General features: G+C 30.5%; 2 protein-coding genes across 3 annotated transcripts; one reads left to right on the top strand and one right to left on the bottom strand.

Annotated features, from left to right (window-relative positions):
• Positions 1–4,284: 4,284 nt before the first annotated feature.
• Positions 4,285–9,516, bottom strand: LOC114379901 (TMV resistance protein N-like). Of its 2 annotated transcripts, none has more exons than XM_028338713.1 (5): positions 8,931–9,516; positions 7,039–8,143; positions 6,658–6,933; positions 5,596–6,390; positions 4,285–5,340 (listed from the first exon to the last, which is right to left on the bottom strand). In XM_028338713.1, the coding sequence occupies exons 1-5, from the start codon at positions 9,410–9,412 to the stop codon at positions 4,507–4,509; spliced, it is 3,492 nt and encodes a 1,163-aa protein (XP_028194514.1). In that variant the 5' UTR covers positions 9,413–9,516; the 3' UTR covers positions 4,285–4,506. The 2 variants fall into 2 exon arrangements, with proteins under 2 accessions (XP_028194514.1, XP_028194516.1); XM_028338715.1 differs by having other exon boundaries at positions 7,039–7,976; positions 8,931–9,080.
• Positions 9,517–14,020: 4,504 nt separating this feature from the next.
• LOC114379735 (probable E3 ubiquitin-protein ligase ARI8) lies at positions 14,021–15,857 on the top strand. Its single transcript, XM_028338425.1, has one exon. The coding sequence runs from the start codon at positions 14,160–14,162 to the stop codon at positions 15,726–15,728; it is 1,569 nt and encodes a 522-aa protein (XP_028194226.1). The 5' UTR covers positions 14,021–14,159; the 3' UTR covers positions 15,729–15,857.
• The last annotated feature ends 3,083 nt before the right edge of the window (positions 15,858–18,940 follow it).

Raw genomic sequence — 18,940 nt, 5'->3', positions numbered from 1 at the left:
AAATTTGGATTAGTTGACATAGATTCAGAATGCTTTGCAAAAAAAAGAAAAAGAAGAAGAAGAAGAAAAACTAGACTATAGAAGGGAAGGTTATACTGGTTTGACATCGGTAAGATATTGTTATAAGGTCTAATAATCACCGATGCAAAGAGATTTTCTTTGTTTATTCGCATTAAGTTCATCAGCCAAGAATATTGAAAAGCTCAATTCCACGCTATAAAACGTTAAATTAAAATTTTGATTTTATATTTGACACTATTTTTCAATTAATTTTTTTATATTATTCTTCATACATAAAAAATATTGACAAATTAATTCTTACAATTATAATATAAATATTATCGTATCTCCTGTATGATATTTCATATTTGAATCATTACATGAGTTTAATAAAAAGGACTAATCTGTGTAACATGATCAATTAAGACTCACATTCTTGTTACGAGAGAGATGTTTATATTTAATTTGTGTCTCTTAAACTTCATGATTGTTTAAAATAAAAATGAGAAATGAAAAAATTAAAAATCTTGACAAATGTTAAATTAGTAAATTACACACACATATATAAAAGATATTATATAGGAGTGATTATCTTTTTGTGAGAATGAAAATGAATAATAATGAGAGGTTAAAATTAAAATTAAAATTTTATTTAATCATAAAATTTTCATAAGATTTATCAAAAAAAATAAAAAATCTTTCAGATATTTGATTTCTTTTGTTTCGTAAATTGTATGAAGATTTTTGTTTGGTAAATTGTATGAAAAATTTATAATTAGATGAAACTTTAATTTGAATATAAAATATTTTAATCTTAATCTTTCATTTTACTATAACAGTTAAGATTAATCATTCTCACATAAAATGATCATTTTCATGTAATATTTCCTCTATATATTATAAATATAAAATTTAAATGTGAAATACAGATATTTATATTTGTAACTCTACAATTTTTTTTTATTAAATCCATTGTCACGTAACTACTCATTCATTTATTATTGAAAAAAAAAATACTCATTTTTGTAACTCTACAAATTTTACCTTTTATTTTCCTACACTTAAAAATTATCCCTTTGGGTTCATGTTTCATTTATGAATTCCTTTTTGTTCCTCTCATTACATAAACTTTACCTTTTGATTGTCATTTTGTAATGACAAGAATAAAAAGGCACCCAAAATTGATGGTTTTTATAAAGTAGATATAAAATTATATATGAATACATATTCGTAAAATTTTATTTAACTCAACATAAATATAAAAAAAGTTAAAATATATATTATGAATAATGTTAACTACTTTCAAAATGAAAAAACCCGTGACCCTATTCATAGACAGACACGTGGGGTATATGAAACTTACTAATTTGACAGAAAAGTAGTCTTAATGACAATTAACATATCCTTTATTTTTTATGTGAGTTTTTTTTTATTTATTTATCATATTTTTACCTACAAACATTAAGTGAATATATGGATCGCCTAGTGGTTGGCAGGTCTGGGCCTGACTACTTTTAAAGCTTTTATGTCGACAGTTGTGACAGGTGACAGATTTACAATTAGTTGCTAATTAATTTTTTCAATTTACAAACCTAAATTTGGAATATAATTTAATATTAATTTTTTTCTTGCACAATTCATCTAGTCATGCTTCCGAGATGAAACGATTCTAAATTTTTTTTAGGTAACATTGAAAAAAATACATTCCATGTGTATCTATGAATTAGAATATCTAACTTTTAATTAAATATGAAACGTAAGTTGTTATAAATGCATGAATTATTATAAATTTATGATATCTATCTGTCTTTGATTTTTTTTATTGTTTTTGTAACTTTTTACTCTCCAACTTATATATACTTAAAACTATATATATATATATATATATATATATATATATATATATATAGAGAGAGAGAGAGAGAGAGAGAGAGAGAGAGAGAGAGAGAGAGAGAGAGAGAGAGAGAGAGAGAGAGAGAGAGAGAGAGAGAGAGGAGTAAATATTTCATAAAAGATATTTTAATGTTTGTTAATAAGAATTTTAACAATTTTATTAGAGAAATGTTGGTTGTATCTCATGAAAAGAAATTCTTGGTGTTAAATTTTGTCAACTTTTTATGATTTAGATTGATCCAGCATTTTGGATTGGGCTGACCCAATACATGAATTAGGCTTAATCTTATTTCAACCAAATTTTGGATATTCTTCCTACTCCCATCATTAACTTTTCTTTTATACCTAATATTACTTGTAAATTTTCATTTTTGTCCTCTATTTAAAAATTGATATACATGGCCTATCTAAGCTCCCATTCAACATTTTTGCCTTTTCTCATAGCCCCTCTTCTCCTCCTTCGCTTTCTCCTCATGTCTCTTCTCCTATATACGTTTTTATTTTAACTTTATTTACTTCAAACATGTGAAATTGAAATCAATATAACCATAAAGATTGTCAATCCTAATGATTCTTACATATTCATAATATGTATAATTCATACAAATTGTCAATCCGTATTTTTGTTAATTTTATAAAAAATTATTTAATAAATAATTTATTTAATAATTTTTTATATCTAAAAATTATTGTTTTAAATAACTATTTTAATAATTTTGTATATAACATTATTTTATAAATTGATATACTTTTATAAATAAATATTTTAATACCTTTCATATCCAACCTTGGCCAAATTTCACTTTTTTTTTTTCCTTCTATCCCGAACACAAACGCTAAAGCAACCGCAGGGAACTTCCCTCGAGCCTCGAAAATCGGAAACCCTCCCTCATTAATATAGTCGAACCATCCTGGAATCTTCATTTTCGGCATCCTCTCAATAATTATGCAAGTAGAAAAATTATAATCTAAATAAATTTATATTAAAAAAATAGTTAACTAAATTGTAGTTTTTATCACAATAATTTATATATCACAAAACTTAGAAACAAAATATAAAAATAAATAAGAACAATAAAATTGACACATTAGTGCCAGAAAAATACGCCCTAAACTAAAAGAACAGAGAATTTCATAAAACTCAAAACAATAGAGTAATGGCTCGCCTTTTTTAGTGTCAGAATACATTGTCCTAAACAAATTGAAGGATTCAGCAAAATAAAATAAAAATTGAAAGAGCCATCAGCTATATATATGTACATGTTCACCCTCAATGAACAAGTGCAGACCAATTCCTTGCCAAGCATCCGTAAAGGAATCAGCCTCAACATTCACTTACCCAAACACAATGGCAGAGAACTTCCCACCAACCATGAAAACTGGGATCCATCCTTTGTTCCGATGGTCCCATCATCTAGGAATCATAGTAACTTGTTCAAGAGCTTCTTTAAATGGAAGCCGTGCATGTTAACTCCCAATCTGTTAATTTGTTCATATATTAATGGGCGCATAGGACATAAAAGCATTAAGTATATCTTTCATATTTTCATATGCACTCATTCAAGCAAATTTTAGGTTACTCTCAAGCATGCTTGAAATGCCAACATGCAAGTATACTTTTTGTAACAGAAAGATTTTAAACTGAATATTGTCCACCAAGAAGCTACATAAACCCTCTCCAATGGGTGTATGTTAACATGTTATGGCAGGCCTAGTTTGTGCTAAATGTGGACACCAGAATAACACTAATCATCGATGTAAGTCTATAAGCCATTTTTTTTCCTTTCTGTCATTTGATAAAGTTTCCAGTTCGTTATGCTGTCCACCTATACTACATAGTGTAAATACGAGACCATAACATAACATCCTTACTATCTTCGAAGTTAAAGGATTGCCGAGTTTTGTATTAACTTTCTGAACGCTCCACACAACAGCTCACATCAAGACTTGTCAAGTAAACAATAGGAGACATTCAAGTAAGTCAAATGCTCAAATCTTCACAAAACAAAAACCAATTAATTTAATAACCGTATACCTGAAGTGCCATCTTTTAAATTCATGCAAGTATTAACAAAATACCAATTCTACCTGAAATGGCCTTTTCAATGGGAGAGGACTTCCGCGTAAATCAAATGACACAATTTTCTTTTAGAATAAAAAAACTTTCTGGGAAAGCTTGTTAAGGGCAACAGTTCCATTCAAGCAGTGTTAATTGATTTCGAAGATATTTTGGCTGAGATAAAACGGCTGTTTTCCGAACAATTGGAATTCTAAGATTTTTCATCTTCAATCAATCCAAAGAATTATTTTTACTTCAGGGGCATCTATCATTATTCTCAGTTTAGCATGGACTACAATGTAATGAGAAAAAAATCAAGAAAAGAGAGTTGATTGATGACATCTATAGGTTTATATTTTCACTAAAGTAACAGATGATGTGGTAACTGAATAGGTAGCGAAGCAGATAACATATCTTAGAGAGGGAACTTGACAAAAAGTGAGAATAGGCAGAAGCAGAGCAATTTCTTTAAAATTGACAATATTGCTAAGCAAGTGGGGTCAGCAGTGTGAGTGTCAGGTTGAGGAATGTTAAGATTTAAATCATAAGCATCCTCAACATCTTCTGAGCTTTTTTCCAGACCTGCATGCTGATCTTGAATGTTCATCCAGAAGTCCTTCATATCGTTGTTCGCTTGAAGGACCAGCTTCTTGAGTCTCTTCTCCATCATCACTTGTAATCTCTGCTAACAACTCCAACATTGAATCAGCCTCCTTGTCCTCCTTGTCATCGATGTTCAACCCTGAACTACCTTCCCCCTCTCTTGGAGCCATAGCCCTCCTTGATGTTTTTTCTGAGATTAGCAGCAACTCTCGCCTTCTTTGCTTATGCATGCAATAAAACATCTCTTCATTATTTCTCATTTGCAAATGAAACATCTCTCGCCCTTTCAAACTTTGGTCTGATTTCTTACGTTCTTCGTGAAGACTCCTCACCAAAGAGGAAATAGAATGTTGACTCAAGAATTGGATATCCTCCATGTTAGTCTCATGCCTGTACACATAAACTCCCCATGAACGTAGAGAGTTGCAGCCTGTTTCACAGAAAACCTGTATGGTCTTCCAATCATTACCAATTCCAACACCTACATCCTCCCACTTCTCGAAACTGAACAAAACTCGTATGTCACACAACAACGCTTGATTCTTGACCACTATGAATCTATCGCACAGTCTGTGTTCACCCTCAATGAACAAGTGCAAGTGAACTCCCATCGACGAGAGGAAAGGAAGGGCCTTCACGTCCCCGAATACAAACGCTAAAGCAACTGCAGGGAACTTCCCACGAGCCTTGAAAACTGGATACCCTCCCTCATTAACATAGTCGAACCATTCTGGAATCTCCCTTTTCGGCATCCTCACTTCTAATCCCCTAATCTCTTTACGCACCTGTGACACATCCCACAAACAAGAAACACAATTATAATTATCTATTGTAAACTGTTTATGTTCTATATAGTATGGATACTTTGTTATTTTCTTTTGTTAAGAGTGAAATAAAATGAGAGGAAGGAACGGGAATGAAATTGTGGAACTACACTGGAAAGCATTTCTCAATGACTAAGATATTAATTTTATCTTTTTTAATTAAAGAATATTTATTTGTTATGTAAATATATATCAGCAAAAGTGGTGCTAGTTAACCTGAGACCATAAGATGTTTGATGTTTCGGGAGTTAAGGATTTGCATTCGCTTGCATATACTTTCTGAACAGTTGATGGAAGTTCTGGAATTTCTTGAAGCTTATCACAATAACTCACGTTAAGACTTGTCAACTTAGTAGATTGTTTAATGTGTGCTGGGAGAGACACAAAATGGTTGAACGATACATCTAAGTGTTTCAAGTTTGGAAAATTGTAAATAATCGCGTGAATATCTTCGTCTGATAGATCAGCCATACCGAAGTGTAATGTCTCTAGTTTTGGGCAAGCTGAATGGCTTCCTTCGAACCTTCTAAATGACTCTCGAAGTAGATAACAACCTCCAATTCTTAATGTGACAAAATTTGGCAACACAAATAAGCTACTTGGTAAATGTTGGAGTCCCTTACAACCTTCAATGTGAAGATAGTTAAGCCCAGTAAGTTTCTTAATGGATTCTGGAAGCTCCTGGATAGCTGTATATAACATTTGAATCCTTAATGGCTTATCCATTGTTCTCTCAATCTCTGGGAAGTGTGCGAGTCTTGAGCAATAGCCAAAGGAAAGGTATTCGAGAGATGGCAAATAGATTGTTGGAACAAAACTTTGGAGTTGATTGCAGTGTGTAGCACTTAGAAAAACAAGGTTAGCAAGACGTCCAACTGATTTATGAATGCTAACCAGTTTCTGGCATCTATCAAGTCTTAATTCTCTTAAATTCTTGGCCCGAGAGACATCAGGAAATTCAACAACCGTACGACAATGGGAGATTTCCATGTAAGTCAAATGCTCAAATCTCTGCAAAACATGCATAAAGAAATTAATTAACAGCAGTACATCAAAATTATGTAAATTGTTTTCAGATGAAGGTAATTAGCACGATATAATTTTTTTATATGCAGTTGTTTCAAATGTTAAGATAATTAAAACTAAAAAAAAAGAACGAGATATGAAAAGTGCAACATTGCATACAAATTGAGGTGAAAAAAATTAAGATCAGTTATGTGATAAGGTCAAGCAATCTAAACAATTTTATAAAACATGAAAAACAATAAGCAATTGTACCTGAAATGGATTTTCCAGTACGAGTAGATTGCTTCCAGATAAATTGAACCTCACAAGTTTACTGGGATAAAAATCTGACGGGAAAGACTGTGAAGGGTACTCTGTCCATTCTAGTACCCTTAAGTTATTTGGGAGATAACAAGGCTCACATGAAAATATTGTTTGGCGAACAATGAGAATCCTAAGATTCTTCATCTTCTTAAATACAATATCAGTACATTCAATTTCTTCTCTTAGAGGGGGATCAAGCATTATTCCCTGAATTTTGCTACTTCCCTTCAAAGCAATTATAAGTAATTTAATTAAGTATTCATAATTTAAGACAAACTAAAATGTTTAAGGATGATAAAAATCAAGAAAGAAAGTTGATGACATTCTTACAGTATCATTAACTAGTACTTGAAAAACATCTTCATGATGCCATAATCTGCTGCATTCACCAACTACATCACCTGCTTCCTCCTTAACAATCTCTCTACCCATTTCTTGTATTAGGTCATGCATCCCCAAGCACTCGTTGTCAACAGTTAAAAGTGATTTATTAACTAATGTTGTAATACCATCACCTGAGCTGAAGTCACATGCATCCAGTACACTTTTTACATATTCCAATTTCCATCCGTTGAAGAAGCATGCAATGTCAAGAAAAATATTCTTCTCATTGAAGGGCAAGCTATCATAGCTTATTCTTAGAACTTTTTGAACACCTTCATGTTGACTCTTTCCATATCTATCCAATGCATCCTTCCATCCACCCAAATCTTTTCCAACCATATGAGAACCTAGTACTTTTAAGGCCAATGGAAGGCCTTTGCAACACCTTATTGCACGATTGGACAGGTCTTCATAGTTTGTTTCAGGACAACTCTTTCTAAAGGCACTCTGGCAAAAGAGCTCCAAAGACTCTTGGTCGTTTAGCATCTTCACTTCATATTTTTTTTCGACCTGACCAACATCTAGCAAATATTTATTTCTCGTTGTTATGATGATCCTGCTCCCAGGACCAAACCGATCAAGTTCCTCAGCCAACTTTTTTAACTCTTCAATGTCATCAACATCATCGACAACTATAACAACTCTTTTGAGACGAAGTCTACTTGTTATTGTTCCTATTCCTTTTTCAATATTTTTCAACAGGATTTTGCTTCCCTCAAGTATCTCTGATAGATGCCCTTCTTGCAGATGTTTTATGCCCTGAATTTGACTTGAATTTTCTCTAAAGTTGGAGAGAAAACACGAACCCTGAAATTGTTTGTAAATGGAGTCATACAAAGCTTTGACAAGTGTGGTTTTGCCAATTCCACCGGTTCCATGAATCCCTAGCAGACAATTAGTGATATTATGAGACTCAAGTTCTAGAAGTGACTTTAATTCTTCAACTCGATACTCCCATCCAACTATATGCTCATTCCTAGATAAATCTTTAGGAGACACCTTAATGAAAATCCTGCTAACAAGATCATCGATAAACTTGGATTCGTCCCTCCTGGAAAAACAATGCTCTAGTCTTTAAATTAGGCCCCAAATTCATTTTGCCAAATTATACTCTCTTTTTATTAATCATGATTTCTTTCGTCGAAAATAATCGGCAAATTAATTATCCTGAACTAATGCAACTTGGGGAATAAGCCAAGGTTTTTGTACCACAGTTTTAGGATAACATTTGTCGTGCGTTTGATTTATTGAAGTACTTCTGAGATTTGTGTACACATACCAAAAAGGTAAAAATTAATGGAGAAATAAAGATAAATGTATACCATGTTCAAATAATAAAAATCTAAAAAAAGGATCTAGAAATAAAATTTGTGGGTCTGTAATCACCCAATTAATCATTAGACATAGGAAGGAGAAAAAACTATACTAACCAGAAGATGTACATATTGTTATCAGACTATTATCAGGAGATTCAGAAGTATACTGAAGTTAAAAGTTGTGAAAGCTTAACAAAGGAGATAAATAATTTACATATATTGCACAATTATATAATAAAAGCCTTAAGCCTCCATTCCGTGTTTCACATTTATTTGTGTTAAGATGATGAAGAAAAGTAACCCATATTCGGTCCAGTGGTGAAAGATTTAGGTACTTCACATGAGATTTAAAGCATAAAAAAGATGATAAGGAAAAGTGTATATAATGCCCAAGGCACGCCACAAATGGCAATAAGAACAATCATCCTTTCCTTGGCCTTAAAACTAACAAGTAGAAAATATTTCACAACTCTAATAGCAAATAGAAAAAATAACATGTATATATATTTAGCATTTGCCTACCCTTCTTGCACATGTTCTCCTTTCAAGTTGGTCATGTCAGTCAAGGTTAACCTCCATTTGTGCACCTTCTCTGAGTCTTTCCCAAACCGTGTTTCATGCTCAGTCATGGCCTCACCATAACTTCCATTCTGGTGCCTCACATCTGAGGGATCCACTTTGTAGAAGATGGGCCAAACGAGCAGGTTTTTTGCCTTCATACACTCGTGGATCTTCACAAGTTCATCAAGGCACCATGAAGAGGCTGCATAATTTTCAGACAAAACAACAATCGAGATCCTTGATTCTTCAATGGCTTTTAGAAGCTTATGACCAATTTGATCTCCAACTTTGAGCTCCTCATTGTCCATGAAGGTGATAATTCCCTTCCGGCACAAAGAATCATAGAGTTTACAAGTAAAAGTGTGATGGGTATCATCTCTCCTAAAACTAAGGAATACGTCATGGGTACACTTTGTTTCAGACACTGTACCATCATTTGCCATGATTGTATTGTAGTAGCACTGCAAGTAGAGTAGTGGGACTATGAGCTTTCTTTCACTGAATGAATGACTCGCATCACAAATCTCCTACAACTTATATCAGGAATTTAAACAAATACTAATATACTTTGTTATTTTTACATCATATTATTATATATTCTATTTTTTATTTGAATATATTTATTATCATTTTCTCTCCGGCTCTCTCCAATAGCCACTGTGGCCCCTTGGATTATAAGGAGGCAACAAGTAATAATATTGTAAGGTGAGATTTCATCCCTTGAGAAACCGAAGAGCAGAAAGAAGAAAAAAATAACTCCCCTCATTATATCATTCAAACCTGATCCCTCGTGCTTCTCTTGGTGTTGTTCCATTTACTTGTGAACAACACATGTGCCTGTTCCATATAACTTTTATGGGCATTTCACTTTCATCACGGCTTCTCTAAATTAAATATTCTACATGACACCTTTATTTCCAAAACAAAACAAGATCATCGCATTACCAAGGAAAGTAGTAACGGTTGAAAATAATAATGTATGTCTAAGATGTAATATAGCATGTAATTAATTTTAATTTTAATAATAAAATATTCTTATTTCTTTATCATTTTTATACTGTTTGATAAAATAGTTAATTTGATAAAGTTTTGGATTAAAATTAAAGATGTATTATCATGATAAAGATTATGAATGAGAAATAAGTCTCTCTTATAATTTTAATATAAATTATTTGATCGTAGGAATATTGTGAATATTATATCTATAATCCTAATAAATCAATATATATGTCATGATCTTTATTTTTTTAGATAAAGATTAATACATCTCGTTTATTAAATTATATACATAGATGATGTGCTTGTGAATGTCATCATTGACTCAATTGAGAATTCTTAACAATTATTATTATCTTAATATGTCAATAGGAAGTTCTCAAAAAAAAATATAATAGTTTCTTTTGATATGAGATTATCATAATAATTAACAAGTTATTTATTATATTTTAATTTCATGCACCTAATACCTTAGGATACTAGTTGAATGAATCTTGGATATGATTAAATACTAGTAAAAGTAATGATTAATCAAGAAGGAATCATCAACTTTTGGTAATGAGTTTGAACTATGTGATAATTAAGACCTTGGCTAGGACAATATTGAATGAAAGAAGAAAATAGTTTATTGAGTCATTAATTAATTAAACGTGTTAGCTTATTAGAGTTTGACAATAATACTATAGTCTAACGTTAACCTTGAGCTGTAGATGATGGAAGAAAATATTACATTATTCTTTTATCGATTTTTTAAAGGTAAAAAATATTACTTCATACAATCAAGACATTAAAGAGTGTTGTTAGTGGCTACCTTGATTACTAAATTAATTATGATTAATTTAGTACCAATTTAGTATTAAATATACACGATTACATACAAACGAGTGTTTCAATCTTTGTAAAAAAAATAATTTATTTGATAATTGAATTAGAGAATTTAATTTAATCAAATAAATATTTAGTAGAATATTATTATATTATTTACTAGCACCAAGAATATAATTAATATAAAAAAGGAGAGTATTATTTTATAAATATGAAAGTTGTCCATAAAATAATAATAATATTCTATTGCTATAGATCAAGATCATATCATGTGATTAGTTATTGTAATTAGTCATGTGATTAATTGTGAATTATCTTTGTCGACTTTTCTTAAAATAAAAGATATGAGATAATTTTTTTGTTTTTATAAAGATAAAGAAATACAAAACTATTTTAAATAAAATCTTTTCTTTTTTTCTTTCAAAAAAAGTCCAAATTTATATCATTTTAACACTATAGATAGAAACATGATAAAGTTCTGTTGTACGTTTTTCTCTTAAAAAGACACTATCGAATCTTCACCACACAAAATGATAAATTTTTTGTACAATAAAATCATGATTCCAACATATATTTGAGTTGTGCAAAAAAATCACATCTGTTCTGTTGTAAAAGAAACATCATAATACTTTACAAAGAGGGGTAATCTTGAACTTTTGAGAAATTGTAGGGGTCAATAAGAAACGTTACTGGAGCCCATAGCAATTCCTTCCAAAATATTTATTCTCGCAACCATGAGACTGAGCAGAAATAGCAACATCATTTTAGGCTTTTGGGTGTCTTGATGAAAGACTTGTGAAGGCATATATATGAATGAAGGAACACATGACACTTGCTTTGCAGCCAACTTTACGAATGTTTCGAATCTTTTTTTTTTTTTTTTTGGAAACTCACTGTGAATTGAATTTTATACTAACTTGCAAGGCCTCCATTTTACTAATCCTTGCTTTACTTCTTAAAATTAGGGGAAGGTATGGGGCTTTGTTCATTGATTACGGGGAGAATTCGTAGGTTCTTGGATTTATTTTTACTTTCTTTCCTATGTTAATTTAGATTAATAATTAATACAGTTAAATTGATATGCATGGAAACTGGTTTCATAATTAAATAAAACTTCGAATTTTTAAGTGTTTTACTTCATCGGAATTAAAGTTTCATTTTGCTAAGATATTCTTTATTTGTTTTTATGTTGTTTTTTATTTAAAATTAAAGTTTCATCTTTATAAATTGCACGATAAATATTTAATTACATTAAAAGTAACATAAGTGATTTTAGATTTATATATTTAGTGAGTTTGTTTATACTTTAAAAAAAATTTAAAAAAATATTTTTTAAGAAGAAGGTGGGATTTTTTTTCAAAATAAACAGTAAACTGTTTTTTTTAAGCAAAAAAATTTAAACAAATATACTAAAAAATAGAAATTACTTATTTTATTAAAATAATCATTTATTTCAACAAATAAATTTAAATAAACTGGTACATTTTCATTTATGTACTTCAAAACCTAGCTAGCTAGGATGGGAACTCAACCATAGTTTCAATTTCAAATTTAATCCTAGCTGGTAAGTAAAGTAATCTCCATTGACGCATTCAATATATAATTTTTTTAAAATGAGGAAATAAGAAAACTTTCAATTTGTTTTGTTTTATTTTTTATTTTATTTTTAAATTTTAAATAAATTTATAAGAAATAGTGAAAATACATCTGTTATTTGTATATATCTTTTTGGAAATAAAAAATGAAATAAAAATAAATACAGTTTTATAATTAAAATAAAAATAGTATCAAAGCTTCAAGTTTATTTAACTTATCCAAAAGCTTATTTCAACTTATATGTATGCATAATTATTTTTAGCTTTTGAAAAAAATTTAATTCATATTACCTTTTTATTTTTTTATTAGTACTTATGTTTTTTTTGGTGAACATTAGTACTTATATACTGATAATAGTTTATCTAATTAGCTTGTGATCAACATAATTGTTTGTCATGAGTTAGTTTTTCGCTTACATTATATTTTCAAAAGTAAATGTTTTAATTTTGCTTTATAATTTGGAAAATGTTATCATTATTTTATTTTAATAATATCTCTCAAATTGAGCCTCATGAGCTAATATAAATTGAAACCGGCGTTTATCGTGAGTCAAGATGGAACTCTCCATAAGTTTTCTAGTTACATTACTTATAGTTTCTTTATTTGTAGACAAAGCTTATTCAAAATTCTCTTTAATTCCAAGGCATAACTTGTATCCAAAGGCTTCATATTTGATAGGAATTCGCTCTCAACAATATAGCCCCCCACCTCTTGTGTAATCTCATAGATAGAGTCTTGCATATGCTTATATTTTCTTTCTGGCTTTGTCTCCATCAAAATTTCCATGCATGCTTCATTAGCAAGGGATCATGTTGACATGTTCAACATTTTAAGTTATAAAAATTTTAATTTTTAATGACAAAACCAAGTTGTTTATTAAATTCAAATACATATTTCATATTTAATATATAGTTCAAAATCAATTATATTGAGCTAAAAACTAAATGAGCATTTAAACTAAGCTTTTAAATTAATCTTCAAGAATATTTTTGTTTTACATTTGGGATTGGATTCAAAGGTATCCTCCTAGTCAAAAATAATGAAACTAATTCCTAGAGAAAATACACAATCCTTAGAGATAGCTCTTCTACTTTTTAGTCTCTCAAATTTTAGAAAATTATTTGTTGATTTTGTAAAAATAATCTTGATAAAGTATGGTAAATTAACTTCAAGGGTCGTCAATTTAACAACATATTAAATACATGTTTATCATGTGACAACTTATAAAAAAGTTGTTTTTATATAATAGAAAATAAAATTGGGTCAATATATTTATGTATAAGTTGTAAGTTGTTTCTATAAAGTATGTAAGAGAACTTATTGAATTATAGTACAAAATAATACTTGTATCGATTGGCGTGACATTCTATTATTGCGCTTATCAAGATATAGTTTTCCTATTCCGCATAAAACTACTTCCATCCTATTGGTCAACTATTTTTTTTTTTACATTTTCTTAAAATATTCTTCCTTCTATATAGCATTACTCTTAATAATATTGACATGTATGGGACTTATCTTAAACCCAATAAAACATATATAATATAAAAAGATTCAAATTGATTGACCCGACCCGACTTAACTTATTTAAATTAAAAAAAATTGCCCTAATCCCAATTGTCTGCCGATTACAATTAGTTTTGAAACCCTAAGTGTGAGTCTGATCTTTCATTTCTCCCCCCTCAGTGATCCTTTGGATCCATTGCTTCCCTTTATGGACTCCACATTATGCTTGGATGATGTTATCATTATGATGCTTTGAATCTTCCAAGCATGGAGAAGGAGGACGAGACAACTCATGAGGATGATTGGATCAAGGGAGTTGAGATGAATTCTATCGATCATAAGATTACATCCAAGGAGCAACAACACTACACCGTTTTGAGTGAATCCGACATCAAGCGACATCAAGATGCAGACATTAAACAGGTTTCATGTGTTTTATTGATATCAATAGTGTTTTCTTGTCTTTTGCTCGTCCACCACGAGTGGAGTGTGCTCAAAGTGCAGGAAGTATGGTTCGATGATGAAGAAAGAGTTCGCAAAGCCGTAGGGTTACTAAAGCAGCATAAGCCTCGGGTAGGTTTTCCCAACTCAAAAACCCTCACTTGTGAGATATGTCTCGATGTTGTTTTATGCGATAAGGTTAGATCAGCTAGTTGTGATCATCTATATTGCATTGATTGTTGGAAGAAGTATGTGGATACAAGCATCAACGACGGCCCTAATAAGTGCTTGAAACTTAGGTGCCCTCAACCCTTTTGTGATGCAGCTGTGGGTGGAGACATGATTCGTGAACTTGCAAGTGAGTCACAGCGGAACAAGTATGATCAGTTTTTGTTTCGATCTTATGTGGAAAACAACAAGAAGGTAAAGTGGTGTCCTGCCCCAGATTGTGGGTATGCTGTGAGTTATGAAGCAGATGGTGTGAGATCCAATTCAGATGTTACTTGTCTTTGTTATCACTCCTTTTGTTGGAGTTGTGGGGAAGAAGCTCATAGCCCTGTGGATTGTGAAATCGCGAAACACTGGATCATGAAGAATGATTATGAATCCTCTGAGAATTCTGCTTGGATTCTTGCTAATACCAAACCATGTCCTAAGTGCAAGAAACCTATTGAGAAAATTGATGGGTATGTGCATATGGAGTGCATGTGTGGGTTCCAGTTTTGCTGGTTATGTCTTCGCAAATGGTCCAATTGTTGTTATAACTGCATCCATTTTCCTTACAAGGATATTTACAAGAAGGAAGTGAAGAGAAATATGGTGAGTGATTATTTGGATGATTGCACTCATTATTTTGAGTCTTGGACTAGAACAAATTTGATAAGAAAAGATGCACTTAATCATTTAAAGCACCTGATGAATGGTGGGCATACAAAGCGATTGAGTATGTTATATCAAAGGTCAGAAGATGATTTTGAGTTCATAGAGGCGGCGTGGCAACAAGTGATTGAATGTATAAGAGTGCTCAAATGGATCTATACATATAGATTCTATCTTCCTAAAAGCGAACAAGCTAAAATAGAATTTCTTGGGTACTCACAACGCGAGGCTAAAACTGTTTTGGAAACGCTTTGTTATTGCACAGACAAGGAATTGAGCGAGTTTCTTCATGCTAGTGAGCCAAAAAATACATTTGATGATTTCCGATTGAAGTTAATGAAACTTACCAATGTCAGTAAGACATATTTTGAGAATCTAGTGAGAGCCTTAGAGAATGGGCTAACTAATGTCCAAGTGAAAAAGTATGGAGTCAGTGGACTAAAAAGAAGGCTAAGGGAGATAGGGGAGAGCTCAACTGGAATGAAAAAGAGAAACAGGAATATCAACCTTAATTAATTGGTGATTAAAAAATATTTACATAATTTATATTATCATGTACTTTTGTCTCATTTCTTCCTATCTATCCCCCCTTATGAATAACTTGTTATAAAAATCTGAAGCTTAAATAATACTACAATAATTTGCATAATTTATCTTAATATATGTTTATCTTTTATATCCTCTTATCTCGCTCCCTTTATGTATTAACTTGTTAGGAAAATTTAATGCTCGAATAATACTATAATGATTTATGGGAGTGAAAATATTGTGTTCATTACAACTTTTCTTGAGATATATGTTTGTGTGTGCTTGAATAAGTTTTAAGATTTAATTAAGCAATATCCAAAAATTTCTTGAACAATATCTAGTTTTTAATCCTTGCAATTCTTTAAGCTATTATCATTATCTTATCAAACATAGACATATTTCTCCCTCTATCTCTTCCTCAATTGCCATTTCCCCCCTCTCTTCTTGACATTGCACACATTTGGTATGTACTTATGCACACACTATCTAGGGTGCTGAATGTGAGCATTTTGTTTCGACATTAGTGCAATTAAAAAGGAATTATGCCCACCGGTTCTAGATTAGTTCCACACGAAAAGTTTTTTGCACTCTTTCATCCTATTGAATGAATAGTGGTTTATTACCCATGAAAATCAAAAGGAATACCATGTGGGGAATAGAATGAAAAAGATAGACTTCTCTCTTAGATTGGATCAATTGTCCACTTTTCTATAGGAGACATGTCCTTTATTCATTTATTATTCTAATTCTAAAGCATTGTTATCATACTTTGCTCACATGATTAAAATATATATAGCATTATTTTTTCAATACTATTTTATATAATGTAGTTTATTTTCTCTTATATCCTTTTAATATTTATTTTTCATTTTTTTTATTGTGATACCACTTCAAAGACGGATCCAACAATGTAGGTGTAGGTCTTGGCCCCCTTTCTCTCACAACTTCATGTGTTATTTTGGAAGTTGACGGTTCTGTTATTGACTTCAATGTTGTTTAAAACTTTGATTCTTCAAATACTTTAGACTTCTTCTTTGTCTCCAAAGTTCATTCTCTCTTTATTTTATCCTTCACCTACATTGGAAGAAGTAACAAAAAAATTGTGAGGATTAAACATATGCATGTATGTCTCTCTCGCCTTTACCTTTGACATTTTGATCGAGTGCAACATCATCCAAGTACTCTTGAAATTTCATTCCTAAGGTGTTAACAAGATTGAAAGATTTAAGCCAATTGCATTGGCTAAATTTCCATTCAAAATTATCACCAAGTTCCTTGCTAATAGATTATCTCTTTTCGCTCCAAAGATTCTTTTTAGCAACAACAAAATTTCATCAAAGGAATGCAAATTGTTGGTTGTATTTACACTACTTTAGAGGTCAATTAACATGTTTGACAACAAGACTTTAGGAGGTAACTTGACTTTAAAATTTGAGATTAAAAAATCCTTTTATGACACTATTGATCAACAAATCCCTCTAAAGGTTCTCTTGACTTTTGATTTTGGCTCCAAATTTTATAATTGAGTGCTAGTTATACTTAAGTTTGTCAAGTTATCATTCTTTGTGAATGGTTGCTCAATTGGATTTCTTTCTTGCAAAAGGAGAGTGGGGCAAGGGGATCCTTCTCCCCACCTCCACCCACTACTTTTGTTTTACTTAGTTAAAGATGTGTTGAATAAAGACATTTCTTGATTGGTGAAATCACTCAGGTGAAATGCAAGTTACAATAAAAATAGACTTTGGAAAGAGATGATCTAGATTATCTAAAGAATTAAAGTTTTAAAAAATTTACATTGAAATTGTCAACTTCTTAATAAAAAAAATAAAGAATAAATATACTAACTACCTTCGAGATTTCATAAAATTACACAAATGCCTTTTACTTTTTTTTATTCCAACACTAACCCCTTAATTTTTGAAAAACCAGTACAGTGCCCATGCTTTTAAACAATTTTTTTTCCTTCATAAAACTACTTAAATCCTACCCTATTCGTCAATCAAATTCCATTACACTTTTGTGCCAAAAACTTCCTTTTATGTAACACTATTATTTATAAAAAAAAACTATATAACATTATTCTTGATAATATTATCACCTAAAAAATTTATCTTAAACTCAATGCAATTTATCTTTGGAAAGATTTGAACGGATGGAGTCAAGCTTAACTTGATAAAATTTATCTACATAGAGATTTGAACCAATTATAAATCTACCCTAATCTTGATTGCATTTCATTTTATCAATAAAATTTAGCTTAATTGATTGAGTTGTATACATGAATTGTTATAAAATTTATGACACAAATTGAATTCTTACTTATAAAAAAAATTAAATCTAGTTTGTAATTCATGTGAATCTCATCTTTCATCTTTTACTAATTTTATTTTAGTAGGGGTGTAAGCGAATTGCATTCAACTCATGATGAAAGAATTGTATTCAACTCATGGGATTCACATGAAATTCATGTGATCCTTGTATCCATTCCTGGCTTAATATTCATTTTTAGTAGGGGTGTAAGCGAATTACATTCAACTCATGAACTCGTCCAATTGAATTATATTTTTGTGGTTTGATTGAGTGATTGAATTGTATTAAATTTATTTTAATAATGAATCCAATTAAATTTGGGTTAAGTATTGAGTTTGAAATTATGAATCCCACCAAAATCCAATCAAACTAGCATGTATAATAAACATATAACAAAGTACTAATTATACACTAATATAAAAAATCCTAAAGTAAACAAAATAATAATTGCATACTGCTAATGTTATATTTTACGGATCTAAGTTGTTAAACAAGTTACAAATTTGTGTTTATAATACACTAATTGCATACTACTTAAATTGATTACACGTTTATGATTTATCTTTATAATACCAATACAATGTTTTATGAATATTGTAAGTATATATTTCATACCACACATATTGTTACGAGTAAATGTCAATACTTAAACAAGAGATCGTGATTGCCTTTCTTTTTGGATCTCATTTGAAAGAGTAGTTATAAAACAGATCTTAAAAATACTACTTTTAAAAACATCATTGGGTTGTCCAACCTAATCCAAATAAAGAATTAAAGTTTGGTTAAAAAAAATGTATTTACGGAAAAGAGAAGAAAAAGAAAAGTGAGTGGCATTAGTGCAGTTAAGTAGTGGCTGCAAGAAATATATATATAAAGAAAAACAAGGTTGG

This window comes from Glycine soja, chromosome 12, assembly GCF_004193775.1.
Source record: "Glycine soja cultivar W05 chromosome 12, ASM419377v2, whole genome shotgun sequence".
In the NCBI taxonomy this organism is placed as follows: domain Eukaryota; kingdom Viridiplantae; phylum Streptophyta; class Magnoliopsida; order Fabales; family Fabaceae; genus Glycine; species Glycine soja.
The sequence above is the reverse complement of the archived record's forward strand: the minus strand, read 5'-3'. Positions and strand labels throughout refer to the sequence as shown.

Bases quoted from the DNA above. Each gene is read 5' to 3' on its own strand.
- LOC114379735 (XM_028338425.1), top strand. From the start codon at position 14,160: ATGGAGAAGGAGGACGAGACAACTCATGAGGATGATTGGATCAAGGGA.
- LOC114379901 (XM_028338713.1), bottom strand. From the start codon at position 9,412: ATGGCAAATGATGGTACAGTGTCTGAAACAAAGTGTACCCATGACGTA. The intron at 6,934-7,038 runs GTAAGAATGTCA...ATTGCTTTGAAG, and splicing joins AAGTACTAGTTAATGATACT to GGAAGTAGCAAAATTCAGGG. The intron at 6,391-6,657 runs GTACAATTGCTT...CATGTTTTGCAG, and splicing joins TACTGGAAAATCCATTTCAG to AGATTTGAGCATTTGACTTA.